The sequence below is a fragment of the Vitis vinifera genome, chromosome 15 (genome assembly GCF_030704535.1).
Source record: "Vitis vinifera cultivar Pinot Noir 40024 chromosome 15, ASM3070453v1".
NCBI classification, from domain to species: Eukaryota; Viridiplantae; Streptophyta; class Magnoliopsida; order Vitales; family Vitaceae; genus Vitis; species Vitis vinifera.
In genome coordinates this window covers 13,389,476-13,412,239 of record NC_081819.1, presented here as the reverse complement: position 1 = coordinate 13,412,239, position 22,764 = coordinate 13,389,476, and the positions used below count along the sequence as shown (strand labels likewise).

At 36.0% G+C, this 22,764-nt stretch overlaps 1 protein-coding gene and 2 long non-coding RNA genes across 4 annotated transcripts; all 3 read right to left on the bottom strand.

The window, feature by feature from the left end:
• Positions 1–2,819: 2,819 nt before the first annotated feature.
• On the bottom strand, positions 2,820–9,848 carry LOC100263235 (ras-related protein RABH1b). Of its 2 annotated transcripts, XR_787755.3 has the most exons (7): positions 9,350–9,837; positions 8,032–8,102; positions 6,280–6,368; positions 5,654–5,765; positions 3,941–4,031; positions 3,318–3,565; positions 2,820–2,973 (listed from the first exon to the last, which is right to left on the bottom strand). XR_787755.3 is itself a non-coding variant. In XM_010663132.3 (6 exons), exons 1-6 carry the CDS (start codon positions 9,464–9,466, stop codon positions 3,419–3,421), a joined length of 627 nt encoding a protein of 208 aa, XP_010661434.1. In that variant the 5' UTR covers positions 9,467–9,848; the 3' UTR covers positions 2,820–3,418. The 2 variants fall into 2 exon arrangements, 1 of the variants encoding a protein (XP_010661434.1); XM_010663132.3 differs by having other exon boundaries at positions 2,820–3,565; positions 9,350–9,848.
• Positions 9,849–16,644: 6,796 nt separating this feature from the next.
• LOC132255218 (uncharacterized) lies at positions 16,645–17,036 on the bottom strand. The gene is made up of 2 exons (XR_009467880.1): positions 16,948–17,036; positions 16,645–16,854 (listed from the first exon to the last, which is right to left on the bottom strand). It is a non-coding gene; the product is annotated as an uncharacterized LOC132255218 (long non-coding RNA).
• A 16-nt stretch (positions 17,037–17,052) lies between these two features.
• Positions 17,053–17,883, bottom strand: LOC109124060 (uncharacterized). The gene is made up of 3 exons (XR_002031953.2): positions 17,543–17,883; positions 17,207–17,411; positions 17,053–17,126 (listed from the first exon to the last, which is right to left on the bottom strand). It is a non-coding gene; the product is annotated as an uncharacterized LOC109124060 (long non-coding RNA).
• Between the last annotated feature and the right edge of the window lie 4,881 nt (positions 17,884–22,764).

Sequence of the window (22,764 nt, the reverse complement as noted above, 5' to 3'; positions counted from 1 at the left end):
CCAACTAGAATGTCAAATGAGGAAAATTACTCTAATCGTTTCGACTTTTTTACTTCTCCTTTCTTGATGACTATGCTGGTAATGGCAACCGACACTACATCCGTAGAAGAACAATTAGCAGAGATGACTCACACCATTGCCAAACTCACCAAGACGGTCAAGGAGAAGGATATGCAAATAGCCTCCCTCATAAACAAGGTTGAGGCAAAAGTACAAAATAGGGGTAAGTCAAGTCAAGGACTCGACCACCTTTCGAATGTTGCATCTCTTCTCGATTAGTACATAAACCTTACACCTAAGTCTATCGATAATTGGAACCAAATGGAACATGAATTCCTCAATCGTTTCAATAGCACCCGATGAATTGTAAACATGATGGAGCTTACCAATACTAGGCAATGGAAAGACGGGCCAGTAGTAGACTACATCAATCGTTGGCATTCCTTAAGCCTTGACTGCAAAGATAAATTATCCGAGGTATCAGCCGTGGAGCTGTGTATACAAGGAATGCATTGGGGTCTCCTATACATCCTCCAAGGGATACAACCCCATACCTTTGAAGAATTAGCTACTTGAGCACATGACATGGAGCTCAACATAGCCAACCATGGTGCTAAGAAAGACCTTATCGTTGACCGGCAAAGAAAGAGACACGATGGGAAAACAAATGACAAGACCTCAATAAAACCCATCCAATAGTTAATGACGGTAAATACAATGTCCATCAAAATCTCAACATGAGATCAAAAGAAGGAAGTAAAAGAGGCTGGCAACCCAAGAAAATGAGAGGTGTCGGTTCACCTTGAAGGAATTAGAGGAGAAGAAGTATCATTTTCTTGACTCTGATGTGCCTAGCATGTTGGAAGACCTACTCCAAAAAAAAGTTCTTGAGCTACCTAAGTGCAAGGATCCAAAAAAATGGGTCGTGTTAATGATCCAAACTACTATCATTACCATCGAATCATCAATCACCCAATGGAGAAACATTTCATCTTAAAAGATCTCATAATGAAACTTATAAAGCAAGGAAGAATTCATTTGGATCTAGATGAAGTAGTAGAGTCAAATCATGCTATAGTCACATTTGGGTCTTTCGATCCTGTTCTATTACATGTTCCACCTAAGACACTAAGGGCATGCACCGATACTATCCAATGCAAGTCATCGAAACAAAAGCAAACACAAGTGTCATGCCATGACACCATTCTTCACTTTTGCTTTGATAATGAATCAATGTCATATAGTGAAGAAGGTTGGACATTGGTGATACGAAGAAGACCTCACAAGAAGCAAGAATCTCATCAATACCCAAATCTTTCTAGGAATGAACAATATAAACAAAATATTTGTCGATACCTGAAAAAGAAATAAGAAAAGAAACCCAAAAGAAAACAAAAGATTGTACAGGTTGATGACCTCTTGGTACAAAAGCTCATCACCCCTATCACCTTAGGAGAATACTTCCCTTTAGAGTTTTTTGATAGAGAGATGATGACATCAACTCATATGGTCTCTTGTCATGAGACTTCGGAAGAAGATGGGCCAAGTGAAGATGGAGAAAGTGCTCTTGGTGTAGAGTTGAGCAAAACCAAAGGAGATGATGAGATAGTAGCAAACCTACAGTGCTTACCCTCGCTTTTTAGTATCCATGAAATGTTAAAGCTTCCACATGACAATGCATGGATAAGTGAATAAATAAAAATAGATATCCTTTTATAGGTAACTTTCCTAAAAAAAAACTAACCTCCAACTACAAAAAGATAATAATAGTAATAATAAAATATATTATTATTATTATTATTATTATTATTATTATCTTGTTGGTAAAACCTCTAAATAAGAAAAGTTGCTAAAATCAAGGAACTAAATCTTTTGAATTAAGCAACTAAAATTTAGGAATTCGGAATTCAAATTCCCTACTTTCACCCATAAATAGAGGTGACTTCTTTCAAGAGGGAGAAAATTCAAAAATTAGAAAAATTCAAAGGCAACTTTGCACAGGAAAAGAAGTTTCACAACAAAATAAAAAACTTCATCAAATCTCTCTACAAATTTGATAAATGGTTAAAGGATTACATACGTGTTCTTCGTTATTTAACAAGTTCATTCAAGAAAAAGTCATTTAAGCCCTCGATTGATCTTCAAATTCAAGGAAACAAGTTTATCATTGTTCTTCAAGTTGTAGTCGAAACGAAGGAATCAAAGGAAAAATATCATTTTATAAAAAAAAAATATTATTTTTGAGATTGTACCCCAACAATTTTAATTCGCATTATTTTTCTATTATTTTGCTAATTTCACAGGACTTTTACAAAATTTGTGCGTACAAGTGCATTTAGAAAGTTGGATGAATTTATATAACAAGTCCAATAGGCAATTTTGGAATGACACTAATAACTTCAAAGAAAATTAGTTTTGAAAAAACGTTGTGCAAGTAGATGTTGGAGGGTTTTTATTAATTTTTGAAATAATGTATAAAAGCTTGATGTTGTCCCCCAAAACTTCAAATCTTAGTCAATTTATTGAATTTTTTTAATAATTTTAATTAAATTTGACTTTCTTCCTTATTTTTCATAGCAAAACTAAACAAAAAAAAAAAAAAAAATTCTTAATATTTACTTTTCGGAACCAAACATAACCATAAAGAATGAGCTAGGAAGTTTCATAAAATTTTAGGATTAGATTAACAATTTATTACTTATTCTATTTAGTTATATGTAGTTTAAACTCTACAATGTTAAATGAAATAATAAGTTTACATTATTACATACATGATAAAACAATTTCTAATTTAAAAAAAAAAAATAGAAATCCACAAGTAAAGGTTAATTTATCACAATCCCTATTTCTATTTCTAGTTTTTGTACTCAAAGAGTTTACATATTGAAATGAGAAACAAAGAATAAATAAAGGAAAAAAAAAATGAACAAACATGAACCTCGATGGGACATGGACGCCATTCCTATCAGAAACCTGCATTGATATATATATCAAGGCTTATGCTTGGATATAAGCGCAGAAATCCACGAGTAAACAGAGACAACATACAACCAATAGTTTTTCCCCTTCGGCTAATTGTGTGATATAGAAAGTATAGACTACCATCAATCCCCACAAGTTCCTTACTGAGGGATGCTTTTAATTCCAAATTTCTTCTTCAAAATCTAATTTATTTGAGAGATTCTGATATTAATTTTCAACCATAAAAACTCTAATGCATCTGACAAAACTGCCGAAATAACCAAGGAATCTAATAATCTACTGTTTCACTTTTCCTTTTTTAAACCATCATCCATACCCAAAAGCTCAAAGCTTACCGAAATGGGCGAGGAAAACTTTACAGACGTTTTGTAGGATCGCAGGAGCTGAGAAGGAAATGGGACCGCATAGTGGGAGCTTAGAACAACATTGTATATCATCAACAGGAACATCCGCCTGCCTGTGGCTGTGACTGAGATGCGTTTGTGTTGCTAGACTTAAGATTGACGTCAACCATGTCTTCTTGCTTTGCTGAAGAAAGTGTTTCCATTCCTGGTAAGGCTGCTGCAATTTTCCGAAATAGCGCCTAGAAAAAGATTCATTCAGGATGGTCAATAGTTTGTCTAAGAAAGAAAAGTTAAGCCATGCAGGACTGAATGAAGCCAAATAACAAAATATTCAAAAATGCAGAACATTTTTCTTCCCCAATAGTGAAGATATAGTGGTCCTAGTTCACTCTAAAAAATATTTGAAAATTTTGGAGCTTTGGCTTATCTTGTGCTCCAAAATGGTCATAGGGCAGATCATTGGCATTTTCCAATAAAACCAAATACTAGAAAAATTCAGAGAAAGCTAGGTGGAGTTGCAACTGCAGCCGTACCACAATTTCACACCTTAGTGTTCTATGACCTTGTAAATATTAGGTATGAGAAATGCTACCTAATAATGAAGACATGTTTACCTTTATATTGAACCCAGCCTTGGCACTAGTTTCGATAAACATAACATTTAGATCACGAGCTTTAGCTTCTCCTTCCTCTATAGACACTTGCCTGTCAAAGCATAGCAAAGCCGTGAGTGAATGAGCAGGCAGAAAAAGAAAGAGGAAAAAAAAAAGGCCCATACTTGTTTTATTTTATGGTTTTCTTTTGCTATATTTACTTCCCATAAACTTTGGAATTAGAAGGCCAATAGACATATTGGTTTTAATTTCAAATAACCTATAAGTCCAATTCTCTCTCTCTAATCTTTTAAATCATCTAATAATTTTTATTCAATATAAAGTGAATTCTCTTTTGGTTATAGTTTTGTACTTCACAGATGCAAGTAGAATAAAGTATCACTCTATTTGGAAGTGATTTTCAAAGAGGTCAAAAGCGCTTATTAATACTAACAAGTTACTAGTGTTTCTTTACCAAATTAAGAGTGTGTTTCTAGCATTTCTAATACTTAAATGATAAAAAATTTTAAGTGTTAGAAAGATTATAAGTGTTTTCTAGAATCACTATCAAACAAACTCTAAGTGGTGTTTGATAAACTATTGAAAATCACTTTTAAAATCTAGAGAATCAATTGATGTTATTCATAAATAATCACTTGGCAGGCAATCCCTTCAAAAATCACTTTCTTGTTATATAACATATGACCAAAAATACTATCAAAGTACTTTGTTGGTTTATATCCAAATAGATATTAACACTAGCTTTTGCCAAGCAACTTCATCAATATCAATGAAAAACAACAGTTCTGCAACCAATAAGACAACAACATATTCTACGAAGCCTGTGCTAGTTCTAAAGTGGCCCACACTACCTCATATTTCATTACACTTTAATTTATCTTGCCACTTTTCTAAAGACTAAAAGCAATTTTCTTACAACAGCAATAATGGACTATGCCACAATGGATAGCCTGCTTTCACACCCATAAACACCCCCCAACCCTAAGGAACACAGGATTCAATCCTAGTTCTTTGGTACCTCCTGGTGGATTTACCATAAGGATTAAAATAGTCTTTCCAGCAATTTTGGAAATGAACAAAAACCAATTATTTCTTCCTCTTTAGTTGAATTATTAACCAAAATAAACCTAAGCCATATGTACAGAAAATTTGGAATACCTCTTTGCTGTTACTTTATTCATTAGTCTCCAACTTCTCCTTATATTACAGCATTTTGAGTAAAAAATACTTCTAAGTTCTCTAGTTTCCCAAAGTTCATGCCTTTGGATTGACAATCCTTTCTTTAGATCCTCAAAAATAAAATACCAAAAAGCAGTGACAGTTTGATCTCAAAAATCATCCAAAAATACAATAGTTTTATGATTTTTTTTCCATGCCTTCATAAGTTTCATCTACTTCTCTGTGTTCAGTAAGAGCTTCCAATCAAACTCCTGTCATCACATTTGCAGTGGTAAACACCAGATATTTTTATCCTCAAAGAATATCCTACTGGTTCAGCGACAAGGATTGCAATATTAGATCCCGTTTCTCATTTTCATAAAGCAATTTAGCTTGCTTCATGAAGAAGAATAACTATGGTGCCAGTTACTAAGCAGTTGCCAACACAGATCAGCTATAATATTTAATGGAGTCAAAAACAAGCCCTTGACTGGTACAAGCAATCAAAGATTGAAGTAGAAAATATAAACAGCAAATGAGACAATAAGTCATCACCTCTTGTCCACAAGGTCTGTTTTGTTCCCAACAAGGACAATGATAACATCACTGCCTCGCTCAGTACGAACCTCCTCAATCCACTTGGCAGTGTTAAGGAATGACTGCCTGCCTAAAACACAAAAAGGTGCCAGAGTAGTTAAAAAATCACATCACAGATGCAACATATACAAAAAATAGTTTGCCAATGCCAAAATTAGTCCAAAACATGTCAGAGAGGCAACCAGATCATTCATATGAAAATATAAAATTTAACAAACATTTCATTCTGACATCATACAAGCTGAATTTGTTCAGATGGCTACCAGGAAATGAACTATGTACCTTTTTGACAAGAACAAAGTACAAGCATACAAAAGAATGAGACAAGATGCGCTTAAGGGTTGGGCTCAAGTGATTATGGGTTGAGATAGGAGTGGGGAAGGGGAAAGCTCCACCTTTGAATTTAAGGCAAATAAAAAATTAAACAATAATAATAACAATAATGGGGAATGCTCCACCTTCCATGACAAATAAATAAATAAATAAGTACCCAAAAGGGAGGGAAACAAAAGAGAGAAAGAAAAAGACATGAATAGATGAGAAACATTTTTCCATAATGGAAAATAAAAGCGAAAAATGCATACTTGCAACATCATATACAATGACTGCAACAGAGGAGTCCCTAATGTAACTTGGGATCAGACTCCTGAACCTTTCCTGTCCTGCAGTATCCCTGAAAGAAAAAGAAAAAAGAAAAGAAACAGACAATTAGCCATCGTCAGATTATAGACTTGGATTTGATGTTTCAAAACATGAGATTGTACAAAAATATTGAGAATAATTTTCATAATTCCATTCACATCAAAGGTTTGGGGAACTAGTGCTGTATGTGATGTGATTGGAATTATGAAAATTATTCTCAATATTGCTGTACAAAGGCTAGTGATGGAGAGCATGACAGAAAGAAAAGAGAACTAGGTTTATCTGGGATTATTCATTTTTTTTGGAGCAAAACTAGGTTTGTTTTTTTCCCCATTAGTTCCTTCAATCAAAAGATGTAAAAATGGTACAATAAGCACGTTTAAACACTTCCTATCTGAGGCAAGCCTATGTGCTCAAAAAAAAAAAAAATGTCTGGAGGAAAATAAAAATGCATCCCACATCCTAAGATCCCAGGTTTCTTTGATATGAATACATATTACATCAAATGAATGAATGAAAATGATGGGTAAGTCCAGCAGACTAAAGCAACTTACTTTAAAGTTATCTCCAACTTTACATAAATAATCATTGTCTTGGACAAGAAATCAAAATAACATGCCTTAATGTTAATGATAATATGTTCACAGAGGTTTTTATCCTGCCTATCAACCGAACACAATCCTGTTCTCTACCCAGTCGTGGTTGAATGTTAAATGTTAAGGCCCTCACAACATTATTGTTATGGAATGGGGTCACAATCTGATGCGGCATAATATAGGATTTTAAACAGGAGAAAAAAGGGTATGATCTGTGGATGCAGAAATATAGAGCAGTTATGTGATTGACAGGATTTAGATTTGTACAATAATTTAGATTTTACACCAATACATCCAGGAATTGCACCATACATTTATGAGGAAAGGCCCTTGTAGGATTAAAAAATGCTGTGAAATTCAAATAGAAGCTTTATGTAATTGTAATATTCTATGTCATGCATCAGACCCTAGTAGATCTTACGAAGGACTTTACCTATCAAAAAAATCTTACAAAGGATTTAACACTGATGGCTTCACAGACCAGGAGGAATTTTAAGAAAGCTGGTAGCATTTAATTTAGAAAAGCTATATATGAACCCTTTTGACTTGGATATGTAATTTATGTAGAAGTGGTCATGCAACACGGGGGCATGATCAAACTTGTAAATGTAAATACGGCCTATATACAATTTTAAAGACCTAAAACTATATCAAGGAACCATCACTAACATAATGCAACAAAGTTCCAATCACAAGCACAGCCCCTGAGGCCTAGCTCAATTGGTATGGTATTGGGTTGAGGGTGGGGAAGTTTCCAGGTTCAATTCTCAACAGGTACAAGAAGAAAAGGAAAAAGATGTTACCTATCAGGAAAAAAACAGTTCCAAGCATGAGTACAGTTTCATTGATGTGCATACAAACAAACTTCACATGCATGGCAGAAACTGGATTCTTGAATAAACAAAAATAGAATTTCCGTTTTTTTTTTTTTGGTTCAACATTAGAATTGAACCAGAAGTTCATCCAGATCTTAATGCCTTTGCCACCATGGCGGTAAAACTTCAGAAAATAAATATTTTTGAAATGGGAGAGACAAAAATATATTTGTGGGAGCAATATATACAAACAGGTCTAAAGCATCAAGAACTAAAATCTCACCAGAGTTGCAAACGGACCGTCCGATCTTCAAGGTACATCGTCTTTGATAGAAAATCGATACCAATAGTAGCCTGGATGTCAATTAATAACACAAGCTTAGGAAAAAGAAAATAAAACAAAAGCACCTTATGGAGAAGAATAAGCTAGGTGTATACAGCTACCTATATTTAGATTGTGGAAAAATAAGTTCTGACCAACAATCTAAGAACACGGATACAAGAAAGAAAAAAATGAATCTCAAAGAAGTTTATTTACACAAAGAACAACCATACACACAATGATTAACAAGATTATTTAATAAGGCTATGTTTGATTCCCATAAAGTACTAAGAAAGAAAAAAATGTTAAGAAAAATTATTTTATCATGTTCGGTTTTACCATGAAAAATACAAAATAAAGTTAAATATAATTAAAATTACTAAGAAATTCATGTATTTTTAAATTATTTCATCTTTATACAGAAGAGTTAAATAAACAAAATAAATTTGAAGTAATATATATAAAAAAAATTATTAGATTTTAAATCTATTTTTATTGTCCTTCGGAATTTCTTTCCCCCTACTTTTCTCCTCTATTTTCTTTCCCTTGCATTTTCCTTCAAACTTTCCATGAACCAAACAAAGCCTAAAAGAATCAAAATTCTGCGGACTTCAGAAAATGCAAAGTATGCAAGAAACAGCAGTAGATAACTGTATTGAGCCCATGCAAACAAAAAAAACAGTAATATAAATGTCGTTCCAGAAAGCTATCCAATTGGAAATGCTTTATAGTTCAATTACCATGTCAGGTAGGAAAAAAATATGTGATAAGACCAGCGTCTTCTTTATTATTTGGAAAATATAATCTGTACGACCACTTCACCATCCACTCTGATTACATAACGTAAGAAAGCTTTTACAATTATTTTTTTCTGGCCAAGATCGTCTGCATATTAACCACTGATTGCAACATTGTCAGCAGGTTAAAGCAGTGGTGTGAATAACATTTTCTTCATCACCAATAGTCGATTAAAAAATGAATTTCCAGATGCAATAGGAATTCGGTCCATATCTATAATCAAACTGACCAAAGAAATTTACATACAACGTCAAAATCTTATCATCAAAACCAAGATCCTTTTCTTTTCTCTCTATCTTCATAATCCACAGACATGAAAACGCTTGAATCCACCAAAAAAAAGAAAAAAGAAAAAGAAAAAAAAAACAGAACAGATCATCTAGGATCGGGATCAAACAAATTCGCACCAAAACTAAAACCAAAACACAAACCAACAAAATTGCTGAAAATCGATAAACAAGCAGATCCATAAAGATTTGACCTGATAGGTGTTGTCGAATTTGTCGTACATGAATCGAGTGATGATGCTAGTCTTTCCGACGGATTGGTCTCCCAAGAAGACGAGCTTGTACTTGGCGAGAGCAGAGACAGGAGCCATGGATCGGATCTGGAAAGGAAGGTGGAGTGGGAGATGGGAAATGGGGCAGAAGCTCTGATCTGGGACGAGGAGAGAGAAGGAAGGGGGAGAGGTTTTTTTTTTTTTTTTTTTTGAAAGTTTTAAAAGGGAGGGCTGGCTGCAGGGGCTGTGTTTTGTTTTGTCCTCTCGTGAAATGGTTTGAAGAGATTTCGCGGAAACGAGAGTCTTCCTTCACTCGTAAGTTGTAACGCTAAGTAAAGTGGTTTCTTACCAATTAGGCGGCCAACTGCTTGGGTCTCGTTTCTCCAACAAACAAAAGTCTCTTGGTTTGAAATGTTTGTGCCACTTCGACGGTTCTCTGTTCTCTGCTCTGTGCTCTCTGACTCACTCAATGGCATAAAGGGCAAATAATAGCCAAATTAAGGATTTTTATGTCATATGGCATAAAGGGTAAATACTGGCCAAATTAAGGGTTTCTCTATCATATGCATATTATAAAACAAAATTAACAACGAAATAAAGTTAAACCCCATGTTTACTTCATTTCTTATGAATAAAATTACTAAAAGTGATTCCTATTCAATCAAAACATAGGGTGTGTCCAGAAAAAAACATTTTTTTATTCTTAAAAATGGAAAATTGGAAACATGTTTAATTATTTTTTGATCCTATTCAATCAAAACATAGGGTGTGTCCAGAAAAAAACATTTTTTTATTCTTAAAAATGGAAAATTGGAAACATGTTTAATTATTTTTTGACAAAAAATAGTTGTTTTTAATGCATAGTGTTTTCTTATAATATATTTTAACTATATTTTATTTTATTTTTATTTCAAAAAATAATTATATAAACATGGAGAATCATTGAAAATAAAATACTTAAAATAAAAGTTATTTTTAAAAAATATTTAAAAATATAAAATATTGATTAACAGCATTTCAAAGCCTATTTGATGGTGTGATTAAACATCAGTTAGTCCTTTTTAAAAACAAAAAAATTGTTTTTGAAAATTCATAAGAGGGTCTTATTTTTAAAAACAAAAAAACAACTATACATTAAAAATGGTTGTTTTTAATGCATAGTATTTTCTTAGGGAAAGTTGTACTTTGGACTTCTCGTCCCAATATAATAGCATTTTTTTGAAACCCAACAATGGGAAATATGAGAATAAGCTTTTAATATGAAAAGTATTATCATTTTTGTGCACTCTGAGTCGGCTTCATCTTCTGTGCCCAAATTACCCCTCTATTTCTCCAACTTAGCATCTTCAACATCATTCCAACCTCTTTGTTACCCTCTTTCATTTGGAAGCTTTCTCTCATCTTTTTTCACTCTCGAAAACTCAAAATTTCTCTCATTTCAATTCAAAAACCCAAATCCAAAACTCCAAGGCGGTGTCAAAACACGTCTTTCGACTCATCTAGAAGCCATGGGAGTCCAAGGGAATCCGGGAAAAACAAAATGGAGCTCGGGTGGAAAGAGTAGGTACCCAAAAATTGAAACCCTAACCTCCAAATGCATCCTAGACTCGCAAATCTGTGTCCAAGATAGCTCTATCAGCAAGAAATAACACCAAACATCTCTCCTAGACCATTAAATCGACAAAGCCCTTGAAGAACCAGAGGAAACAATGTAGAAAATGAAGCATGAGAGACTCTTAAAGTATTGGGTCCCGATGAACCAATAATTGTACCTTAGGTACTACCTTAATAGCCCTCAGGTACGACCTTAATCTAACTTAGGTACTACCTTAGTTAAACTTAGGTATTACCTCTCAACGATTTTGCAATGCGCTGAATGTTCCAATGGCTATGGCAAAAAAATAAAAATAAAAATGTTTATCTAGGTAATTTGTCTATTGGAGTTAAAAATTTAAATTAGTTACATTCTCTTGATACTCTTTTTTGGTAATTGCAAGCTACCATTGGGATTGATTTTTTTGTCAAAAACGATGTACCTTGAGGATCAAACAATTTGTTTGCAGCTTTGGTAGGATGCTTTTCCTTCCTCTTGTGAGCGGGTTTTTCTTAATTTTATGCTTCCTTATAAGTAATCTCCACAGGTTTTTGGCACATCCATTGGTAAGCAGAGACAAGTTTTTTCTCCATTATCAAGTCAAGAGGTTAAGAGATTGAAAAACCCACCCTCATCGACTGTAAGTACGCTTGAACCGCCTTCTCAAATTGCCACAAGGTAACATCTCTCTCCCAAGTAGCTTCTAATTTTGAGGTCCACTTCCATTGAATAAGAAAATTGATTCGTCGATTCTTTCTACTGTGTCCCATGGTCTTATGACCCAAGATTTGCTCCATCTCTTGATCAAATTGTTTCATGACCAAGGAAGGGGCTCACTTTGTTTGCACCTTCTCTATGTCCGGGTCTTCATAGTATGGTTTCAAGAAACTAACATGGAAGGCCGGGTTAAACTTAATTATTTATGGTAATTTCAACATATAAGCCACTTGTCCTGCTCTTTTTATCACCTTATATTTAGAAGTCAAAACCTCTCTGCCTTGTTTTGTTGTTAATCTTCTTCCATATTTGAGGAGTCAATTTCAAGAGAACCCTGTCCCCAACCTGAAATTCCAAGGGGGTCTGCATACTTCTTCATTCGTCTGGCTGCCTTTTCTAAACTATATCGAGCCTCATTGAACATTTTTTACCAAGACTGAGCCAATGTGTATGTTGTAGGGTTATTTCCTCATGTTTTTTTTACTTAGCCACCTCCAAAGGCATCCTTGGCTACACCTTAATAGCCAATTTAAAGGGACTCATCCTTGTTGCTGAACTCCTCTACAGGTTGTAACACAACTAGGCAGTGTCAAGAAAATCCACTTAGTTCTTTTGTGTTGTCGTCACATAGTATCGGAGATACTCCTCCAATAAGGCATTGATTCTCTGTCTGCCCATCACTTTGAGGATTATTGGTTGTAGAAAATTTCAACTCCGAACCCAAGAGTTTGAATAGCTCAATCCAGAACTGGCCTGTGAATCGCGCATCTCGATCGCTCACTATGTCTCGAGACAATTCAAAATGCTTCACAGCATTGCTAAAGAATAGCCTAGTTGCTTTCTCCGTAGGACATGCATCAGGAGTAGGTATAAATTCAAAGTATTTAGAAAATCTATCCATAACAACAAAGATAGATTTGAAGTCACGACCCTTTGGGAATTAGGTGATGAATTCCATGGAGATGCTTTTCTAAGGCTTCTCTGGAATGGGGAGGGGCTGCAACAACCCTACAACCTTCTTTCTCTCGATCTTGTCCATTTGACAAACTAGGTAGGACCTCACAAAAGCCTGCACATCCTCACCCATCTTTAGTTAGTAGTAGAATTTGGCTAACAATGCTCTAGAGTCCTCTCTTCACTGGGATGGTCTGCCCATCGAGCATCATGAGTCTCCTGCAATAGTTCCCTTCTTAAGCCACCTTTAGGGACATACCATCTTTCTCCTTTAGCCAAAAGGAGGTCTCCCTCAAGCTAATATCTCCGGATTCCTCACTTTTTAGTTTGTTATCTTAGCCTACCATAGGCAGCATCAAGCTCCGTAGCTTGCTTGATCATTTCATTGAAGTTAAAGTTGATTTCTGAGAGGATAGTGACATAAGCAATCACTTCCTTTTTGCTTAAGACATCAACCACTATATTGTGTCTTCCTGGTCAATGTAGCCATTCAAACATGAAATCGGTTAGGAACTCCTGCCATCGGGCCTGTTTGGAACTCATCTTCTTCTATGTTTTGAAGAAGGTGTTGGTCATATTGTCGGTGACCATTGTTAAGATGCTCCCAAGCAGTTAATGCCTCGATTGCTACAGATAGTGAACCACTAGTATCATCTCCTTCTCGTGAGTGGAGTATTTTTGTTTAGCACTGTTTAATTTCCTACTTTAGAATGGCATAGGGTGCCTTTCGTGCACCAGGACCCCACCCAAGACCCTATTTGAGGCATCTGTTTGGACTTCGAATGGCAAGTCAAGATTTGGAAATCGCAATACGGGTTCAGTGGAGATGACTTCCTTTAGGCCTTCAAAGGCCATCTGACATTACATGCTTTAGTCCCACTTGTTATCCTTTTTCAGTAGGTCAGTGAGGGGAGACACTATTTTTGAGTACCCTTTGATGAACCCTTTGTAATGGTTGGCTAGACTGAGGAAGGATCACAATTTTGTCAACTTGCTAGGGATTGACCACTCTTTAATTACCTGCACCTTGCTTTCATCCATTCTGATTAGGCTTGCATTGATCTTGTATCCAAGAAATGAGATTTGTTCCTGAGTAAACTCACATTTCTCTAGTTTTACATAAAACATATGCTCTCTCAACCGTTGGAACACCATCCTCAGATGTTTTTCATGTTCTGTTAGAGTCTGGCTATACACTACAATATCGTCTAGATAAACTACCACAAATGCATCAAAGTAATCAAACAAGACACCATTCATCAAATTACAAAAAGTAGCATGGATATTTGTTAACCCAAAGGGCATTACTAGAAAATCGTATGAGTCATACCGAGTTACACAGGTGGTTATCTCATCATCTCATGCTACAATTTGCACCTGCCGATAACTCGATCTTAGATACAACTTAGTGAAGTATGAAGCTTTTGACAATATGTCAAACAACTCGGCTGCCAACGGGATTGAGTATTTGTTCTTTATGGTGACTTTGTTGAGGGCCCTATTGTATACACACATGCATAGAAAGCCATTATGCTTTTTTTTGGAATAACACTAGTGCACCATATGGAGCCCTCGAGGGCTAGATTAGTTCTGCATCCAACAACTCTTTCAACTATTTACGTAGTTCCAGTAATTTTGTAGGGGAAATTCTGTAAAGGGCTTGAGCTGAGGGTTTTGTTCCAGGCAACAATTCTATCTTATGGTCAATGGGCTGCCGAGGTGGCAACTTTTGGGAAGTTCTACAGGCATCACATCTTTGAACTCCTTTAGAATCCCGACTACTGAATCAGGGACTTCCATAGATTGCCCCTCCTTGATCTCGATCAAGGTTGCAACATAGGTCTTTTAGCCCTGCTTCAAACCCTTCTTCAACTAGATAGCAGATAACATCTCAAGTTGACCCTATCACCATCCTTTGCCCTCAAGACCTGCACAAAGTAGGACTAAATTTCATCTAATACCATTAAGCCACCAAGATACGAGATTAAGGCCACCTTAGCCTTCAATAAGAAGTCTATGCCCAAGATTAGATCGAAATCGTCCAAGGGCACACAAAGTAGGCTGTGAGTGCCCTTCTAGTCACCAACTTGCATAGGGACATTCTTGGATACACCATGGATCTTCTGGGCTTTGCTATTGACTGTTTTGATATGACTGGTGTCATCTTCCAGTTTTAGTCCCAATTTGGCTGCCTTTTTGGTGGCCACAAAATTGTGAGCGACACCACTGTCTACCATATCCTTAACCTACAAACCATTCACAACTACATGAACATGCATTAAGGACTTTTGGACAGGAATCTCACCATGAATAGCATTTAAAAGTTGCTATGGGTTGACTCTAGGAAGGGTCTTTGAGTTAGAATCTCCCTTGTCATTTGCAGTCACAAAGGCTAAGAGTATCTCTCTTTTGAGGCAGTCTCTAGCTCTGTGTGGGACATTGCAAATGAATCATCTTGCCTTTCGGGTGGTCTGCTGCATGAATTTGGTGGTTTTCTCCAATGGTTTGGCCACTACAACACCCTTCCTATTCAGTTTTTTCCACCCTGACTTTTTAGAAGTCTTATCCTAGTGTTAGCCTTTCTGCCTCATTTTGACTTAGATTTTTGCATAGTGGAGATAGCACCACCCATCTTATAATCCACTAAGCAATCTACTACATCTATGACAACAGGAAGATCATGAACCCCTTGCCTCCGAAGTTCAGTCCAAGCCTATCCCTATAGTCTGGATATGAAATTGAAGAGTTTGTCATCCTTTAACATGATGTCCAACATCAAGGAACTGAATTCCTTGACATATTTCCTCATGGATCTGGTGTGTCTGAGTCTCTTTAATGACTCTCTAGCCATCCATGTAGTGTTGATGGGGAGGAATTGGTCCTTAAACTCCTTTAGAGTCTCCTAAGTGATGATTTTGGGGCCTTCCAGATTTTGCATCATCTTTCATCCTCATTCGCCACCACAGTTTCGCATCACCAGTCAGATACATACTAGTAATGAAAAATTTCTCACCATCAGAGACATAAGCAGCCTTGAAGAATTGCTCCATGCCCCATAAGAAATTCTTTAACTCTTTTGCATTCCTATTACCATTGAAGCCCTTAGGCTCTGGGACCCGGATTTTGGGAAGGGTTTAGAGCTTGAGGAAGATCCTTGCAACACTGCATTCTTAAGGACTACAATGTCTTCTCCATAAGACTATAGAGTGCTTTTGAAGTGATCCATCAGGCACTAGATATCTACCTTCAAACTAGCAACCTTCTCCTCAAAGAATTGGTCATGCGTCTTCGGCAAACTCCTCTGCAGTTGGATTTCCTTCATAGTGTGCTCTACCCACGAGGTCACACTACCATCCTCACTTGGCCATTCTCCCAACACTTCTTCCATCCAAGCAATCCTTTCCCACAAGGCTTCCGTTGCACTACCTTTATCCATCTCTAGTACTTGCTCTGATACCACTTGTCACACCCTTGAGAATCACCCAAAATTTTTCATTGAGTGTGCATTGCTAAGACACCTTTATTAGCCAACCTTTCCCTTAAGCCTTTATAAAATCCACATAATCAGGCCAAAGTAATTATGGGAATGCTTCCCAACTTGTGTTATTTCCAATGTTTTCAGAACCGGACCGGTCATTGAACCGAAAAAGTTACCGGTTCACAGTTCACTGGTCGGATCGGCGGTCGAACCGCTATCGAACCGGTGACGTCATAAATATATATTTTATTAGTTTATAAATTATAAAAAATTTAAAAAGTAATAAATTCTATGTAAATTTTGACAGCATCTACTTTGTTTGTTGAGTTTTGTCACAAAATTTTTTACCTGTAGAAGTCATCAATTATCATATATGATATCTATAATACAATATAAGATGTTATACATTCATAATGTCAATAAACTCAATATTTATCAAATAATCAAACCATTACTATCCTATAATAACCAAATTATCAAAGAGTTGTTAACTTAACACATTGTCCATAATAGATAATACAAATGTCAACCATAGGTCCACAACACTTAAATAATTACTCAAAATAAAAATATAACATGTCAATGTTTGAATATTCATGAAGATTTTTACATACTAATAAATATAAAAATCATGTCTTCATTCATTTTGGAAATTGGAATATAGAGATTGAAAATAAGCATCTGGAAAACCAAAGTTCTCCACATCAAGCCCTTCTATAGCCACGTCACCACCATCCTCATTATCTACAAAAATATTGAATATATATCAACAAAAAATCATTTTTGAAGAAAAAAATATAATTATTGAACTTTTATAAGTTTAAATATTTTACTAACCAACGTGAGAACTTGAACCTTCCTCTTCATTTATTGGAATTGACCCTTCTTCATATAGAAGAGTTTCCAATTCTTCAACATCTAGCTCTATTGGCTAATCGTCATCAACTATCCAAAAATCGGTCTCATCAATGCATGCATGGTCAATGAGATCATAAATTCTTTTCTTGTTATAAAACCTAAAAAAGAAAAACATATAATTATTCATAATTATGAATAAAATAATTTAAATTCAAAACAACTAAGAAAGCATTTATACCGATTTTTTAGCCGAAAATTGTAATGAATGTATACAAGATCATTAAGCCTTTGATGTTCTAATCTATTCCTTCTTTTGGTATGTATACGTTCAAAGACACTCCAATTCCTCTCACATCCAGAAGACGATGCAGTTTGGCTCAATATTTGAATGGCCAACTTTTGCAAATGTGGTGCACTATATCCATGTAGCCTCCACCATTCATCTAGTTACCATTTCACATTAAAAATAAGAAAAATAAAAAATAAAACACATTAGCAAGTTTAAAATATTAAATAGTAAGTAGGTAACTAATAAAAAAGAACAAACACACTAATAAATGAAAATATCTTTTACCAGGTTGAAGTACTTCACGTGAAGAATAAGCAAGGTCTCTTCCAAAACTTCCTAATCAATCACGAAACAACTTCATTTCATTCATTGTTTCAAGCTTGCCTTTCAGAACTTTCTGATCAATAACATCCATGACACCTCCAATAACAGTTGGCTTATTACAAAAGTTTTCTTGATCATATTGGAAACATGGATTAAACCAATAAACTGTTGAATGAATGTTTTTCTGCAGTTGTTGATCCCAACGTTGCTTTATGATCTCTATATAAGGCTTGTATAGTCTTTTGTTGTGGTTAAAAAATTTCTTTATGCCCAAACGAACCCTATACATGCCTTCATACACATATCCCATCGAAGGTTTCACATCACAATCAACAATACGCAATAAGTTCATTAGTGGAGACATAAGATTCACAACAATCAAACAATCATTCCAAAATCTATTATCCAAGATGATGGAAACTGCAACTTTACTTTTATTATCCTTTGACTATCTAGAGTCCACAAAGAACTTACTAGTCACCAAAGCTTGCAAGTCATGTTTATGATCATGAAGACTCTTGAGTGCAATGAATGTAGTAGCAAAGCGAGTTGCACCAGGTTGTAGAATCTCTGTCCATCCTTCTCTTTTTCTCAACCAACTTAACAAAGCAACATGATTATACACAAAAATTGTCACCTTTGATGCACATCTTACAAGTTCAGCAACATGATTCATCTTACCAATATCCTTAAAGATCAAATTAAGACAATGAGCTGCACAAGGTGACTAATTGATGTGTTTATTCTTCTGAGAAATCAATTTCCCCGCGACCACATAATTTGCAGCATTATCAGTCACAATATGAACTACATTGAGTGGACCCACCCATTCAATCACCTCATCAAATAACAGAAACAAATTACTTGCATCCTTGACAATGTCCGAAGCATCAACAGATTTCACAAATGATATTCCTTCAGGACAATACACAAGGAAGTTGATGAGTGTTCTTTGTCTATTATCTGTCCAACCATCACCCATTATAATACACCCAACTTTTACCCAAATTGCACGATAAGAGTCCACAAGTAATTGAACTTCCTTCTTGGCATCCTTTAAAAGATTAACCCGCAGCCAATGGTAATTTAGACCCTTATATCCAGGACCAATTGTAGATAAAGCATCTAACATTGGCTTAAAGTAGAAGAAATTCACAGTATGAGTAGGAATGCATGCATCATAAAAGAATCTTCCAACCACCATATTCGCTCTCCAAGTAGTTTTTTTCCTAGCTAATACACTCCTCATGGAAGGTTGAGCTCCTTGAGTATTTCTTGGTGCAAAATACTTATCTGCTGTTGATTTTTTCCTTTTTTCACTACTAGCTGCCATAGGACTTTGCATTTCTTGAACCTCTTCTTCACCTTCTGCCATATCCTCTTCAAATTGTGACACATTAGGACCATAAGGATTTCTTTCTTCATATGCTTCTTGGGTTGCTTTCTTGGAATTCACAAACTCTTGCAAAGAATTTTCCATTCGAAATTTGACATCAGGAGGAACCGATTTATATGGACCAATATCTCCTTTCATTCCAACAAGATGTTGTTTCATTCTATGAATACCCCCACCTTTTGTAATCTTTTTACAATACAAACAAATAAGAGCTTTCCTTCCATTTGTATATCTTTCTTCAGAAACATGCTCCCATGTAGGATCGGTTTTACTTCTAGTTGATTGTAAATTGGTAGTTGAATCTTGACTAGAGAATGGAGTCAAGTTTGATTCCATTTTTTTTTCTCTCTATCAAATTAGAAACAAAAATCACATATTAATTATTTATAATCAAGTCATCAACAATTTATAACAATCACATATCAATGGGTAAACATATTCTTCAAATAGACCTTCATTTTAGGCTTTGGGCGTTCGTTTGTGTGTACATTGATGTGCCTTTTTGTTAGCGCTTTTTAATATATTCTCTCATTTACCTATCAAAAAAAATATTTAAGTTGTACTCTAAGCATTAATGTTGTTTGGTGACAACACTTTGAATGTTTTCTAAACCATTAAATTGATATATATACACGTTGAAGAAAGAAACATGGTTAGCTAAAGTAAAGGATAGTTAGGATTTAGCAAAAGTTAGGGTCTATTTGGAAACTATTTCTTGAAAACAATTTTGTGTTCTTTAAAACAAAAAAAAAGTTTTCTAACTTAAAAGCACTTGATTGGAAACAGTTTTTTGAGAATTTTTTTTGAAAACACGTTGTTTTTGGAACAAATTTGAGGTGTTTTTTAGTGTTTTTTGTAGGATGTTCTAAGAAACAATTGAAAATATAAATAATATTTTGGAAATTTTTGCATTACATATGTGAACAATAACTTCATAGAAAAAAAAAAGTTGAGAAAACTATTTTTTATATTTGAGTTCTCAAACAGAATGTTGTTTTAAAAAATAATTAAAAATGTTTTTAAAAATTATTCTCAAACATTGATTTTTGAGAACTACTTTTAAAAATGTTGCTAAATAGATCCCTTATATATTTTAATTTATTACTTGAAGGCATTATTAATTTTAAGTTGTAACATTATTTTTCTTTTACCAAACATACTTAACATTATTTTAATTTAAGCACTTATTTCATACTGCCCATCAGTTTTTTAACTGAATACAATCAATACATAGAATCAAAGCCAAAGATTATGAAAAATAATAAAATATGCAACAGGAAGAGTCTCTCCAACGGAAAAAAAATATATGACAGCCTTGCAATTCAAGAAACTAGTTAATACCTTTTCAAAATGATGAACAACAGCAGGGGACGAGCTTTGTCGGCTTCTAAGTTCCAACGCAGCAAGTTGTCGGCCTATAACGGCTGTCGGTGGAAGTCGTCTGGTTGTCGCGGCCGGTCGGATGTCGAGGGTCGACGAAGAGGCACGGCGGCAACAGCTGCAGGGGGCGGATTGGCACGATGGCAACACCTGTAGGGGGCGGACTGGCACGGCGGCAGCAGCTGTAGGGGGCAAATTGACACGAAGACAGCAGTTGTAGGGGGCGGACTGGCACGGCGGCAGCAGTTGTGGGGGGCGAACTGACACTGCGACAACAATTGTAGGGGGCGGACTAAGGTAGGGAGGGAGGGTTTCGGGTTTCCAGATTTGAGATTTACAGTCAACCAGCAGATTGAATATATATACCCTTTAAAACGACATTGTTTTGATGCAGTTTAAAAAAAAATATATTTTAATTGAACCGGTTGGTTCACTGATTGGACCGCCGGTTCAAGAGGTCTGACCCCGGTTCGATTCCATCCCAGTCTAATTAGCCAGACCGGACCGAAAACACCACCGGTCGGCGGTCGGACCGGTCGGTCCGGTCCGATTTTCAAACCATTGGTTATTTCAATAAAAAATTCGCTTCAAAGTGTCTCAACACTTTGTAAGAGTCAAAGCTACATGTTTACACCTTAAGCATTCAATAGATTTTTACAGCACTTTGTCTCAAGGCTGTAAAGGGTTTTTATAACACACCCAACCTACAATAACCTTTCAAAATTCAAACCAGAGGAGCCTATTGGTGCACTACCTTTCCCACAAGGCTTCTATTGCACTACCGTTAGCCATCTTTGGTACTTGCTCTGATACCACTTGTCACACCCCTGATAATCACCCAAAAATTTTCACTAAGTGTGAAGTGCTAAGACACCTTTTTTAGCCAACCTTTCCCTTAAGCCTTTATAAAAGTAATGTAATCAAGCCAAAGTAATTATGGGAATGCTTTCCAACTTGTGTTATTTCAATCAATTACAAGATACAAAATCGCTTCAAAGTGTTTCAACACTTTGCAAGAGTCAAAGGCTACAATGTTTACACCCTTAAGCATTCAATAGATTCTTACAACACTTTGTCGCAAGGCTGTAGGGGGTTTTTATAACACACCCAACCTATAGTTACCTTTCAAAATTCAAACCAGGGGAGCCTATTGGTGCACTACCTTCCCACAGGCTTTCATTGCACTACTGTTAACCATCTCTAAGACTTGCTTTGATACCACTTGTCACACCCCTGGGAATCACCCAAAATTTTTCATTGAGTGTGCAGTGCTAAGACACGTTTCTTAGCCAACTTTTCCCTTAAGCCTTTATAAAAGCAACGTAATCAAGCCTAAGTAATTACGAGAATGCTTCCCAACTTGTGTTATTTCAATCAATTACAAGATACAAAATCGCTTCAAAGTGTCTCAACACTTTGTAAGAGTCAAATGCTATAATGTTTACACCCTTAAGCATTCAATAAATTCTTACAACACTTTGTTTCAAGGCTATAAGGGGTTTTTATAACATACCCAGCCTGCAGTTACCTTTCAAAATTCAAACCAGGAGAGCCTATTGGTGATTATGTAACCACCCATAACCACCCAACTAGGGACACCCCTCCAAACTGAGGTGTCTTTTTGCACTAGACACCAACTTCTTAGCTATCTGCTAGTTCCCTGCTACTGATTTTAGCTACTGCCATCTCATGTGTTGCACTAATTAACCTATAGCCACTAGCCAATTGTTGTTTCTTTAAGCCATTTCTCATAGAGTTGTTGGTGATTTCCCTAACAAGATGCCCCTTTCTCATAAGGTGCCTCATATGCTCATCAAAGTGTCTCTAACCAAGGCTCTCTAAACCAGCAACATGCTTTCATTAGCTGATTAGGTGTGTCTGGTGCATTAATGTGTCTTCCTTACATTGATGCTCAAGCCCGTGACATGTCAAGATGTCCATGGCTTAGGGCACGTGTCAACTCCCTTTATCAGTCAAGGCTCATTGTTGCCTTGTCCATGCCATGCACTACCAATCTTGCTTGTTGCCTCAGTTTCCCATCAAGCCACTGATCCACAGTATTGAGCCATGGCATTGCACCCATGGCTATTACATCACCTTAAATAGGGCAGTGTGCCCTTATGCCATGCATAGGCGTCATGAGTCTGAGTCTGTTGCATGTCTAGTGCCCTATTGAGCCATGGCATTGTGCCCATGGCTTTTCGAACCAGCTCAGTGCACGAGACTTTAAGCGTCCTTGTGTCAGCATGAAGAAGAGATAATTTGCACTAAGTCTCGTGCCGTTGCAGCCATGGGGTGCACACCACACATGTTGTGGAGCCCATGTGTGCGTGCTAGTGTGCCATCCAAGTGTCTTAGGCACGCCCAAGGTCATGCCATGGTGTCCCCTTGAGTCACCTACCCCTTC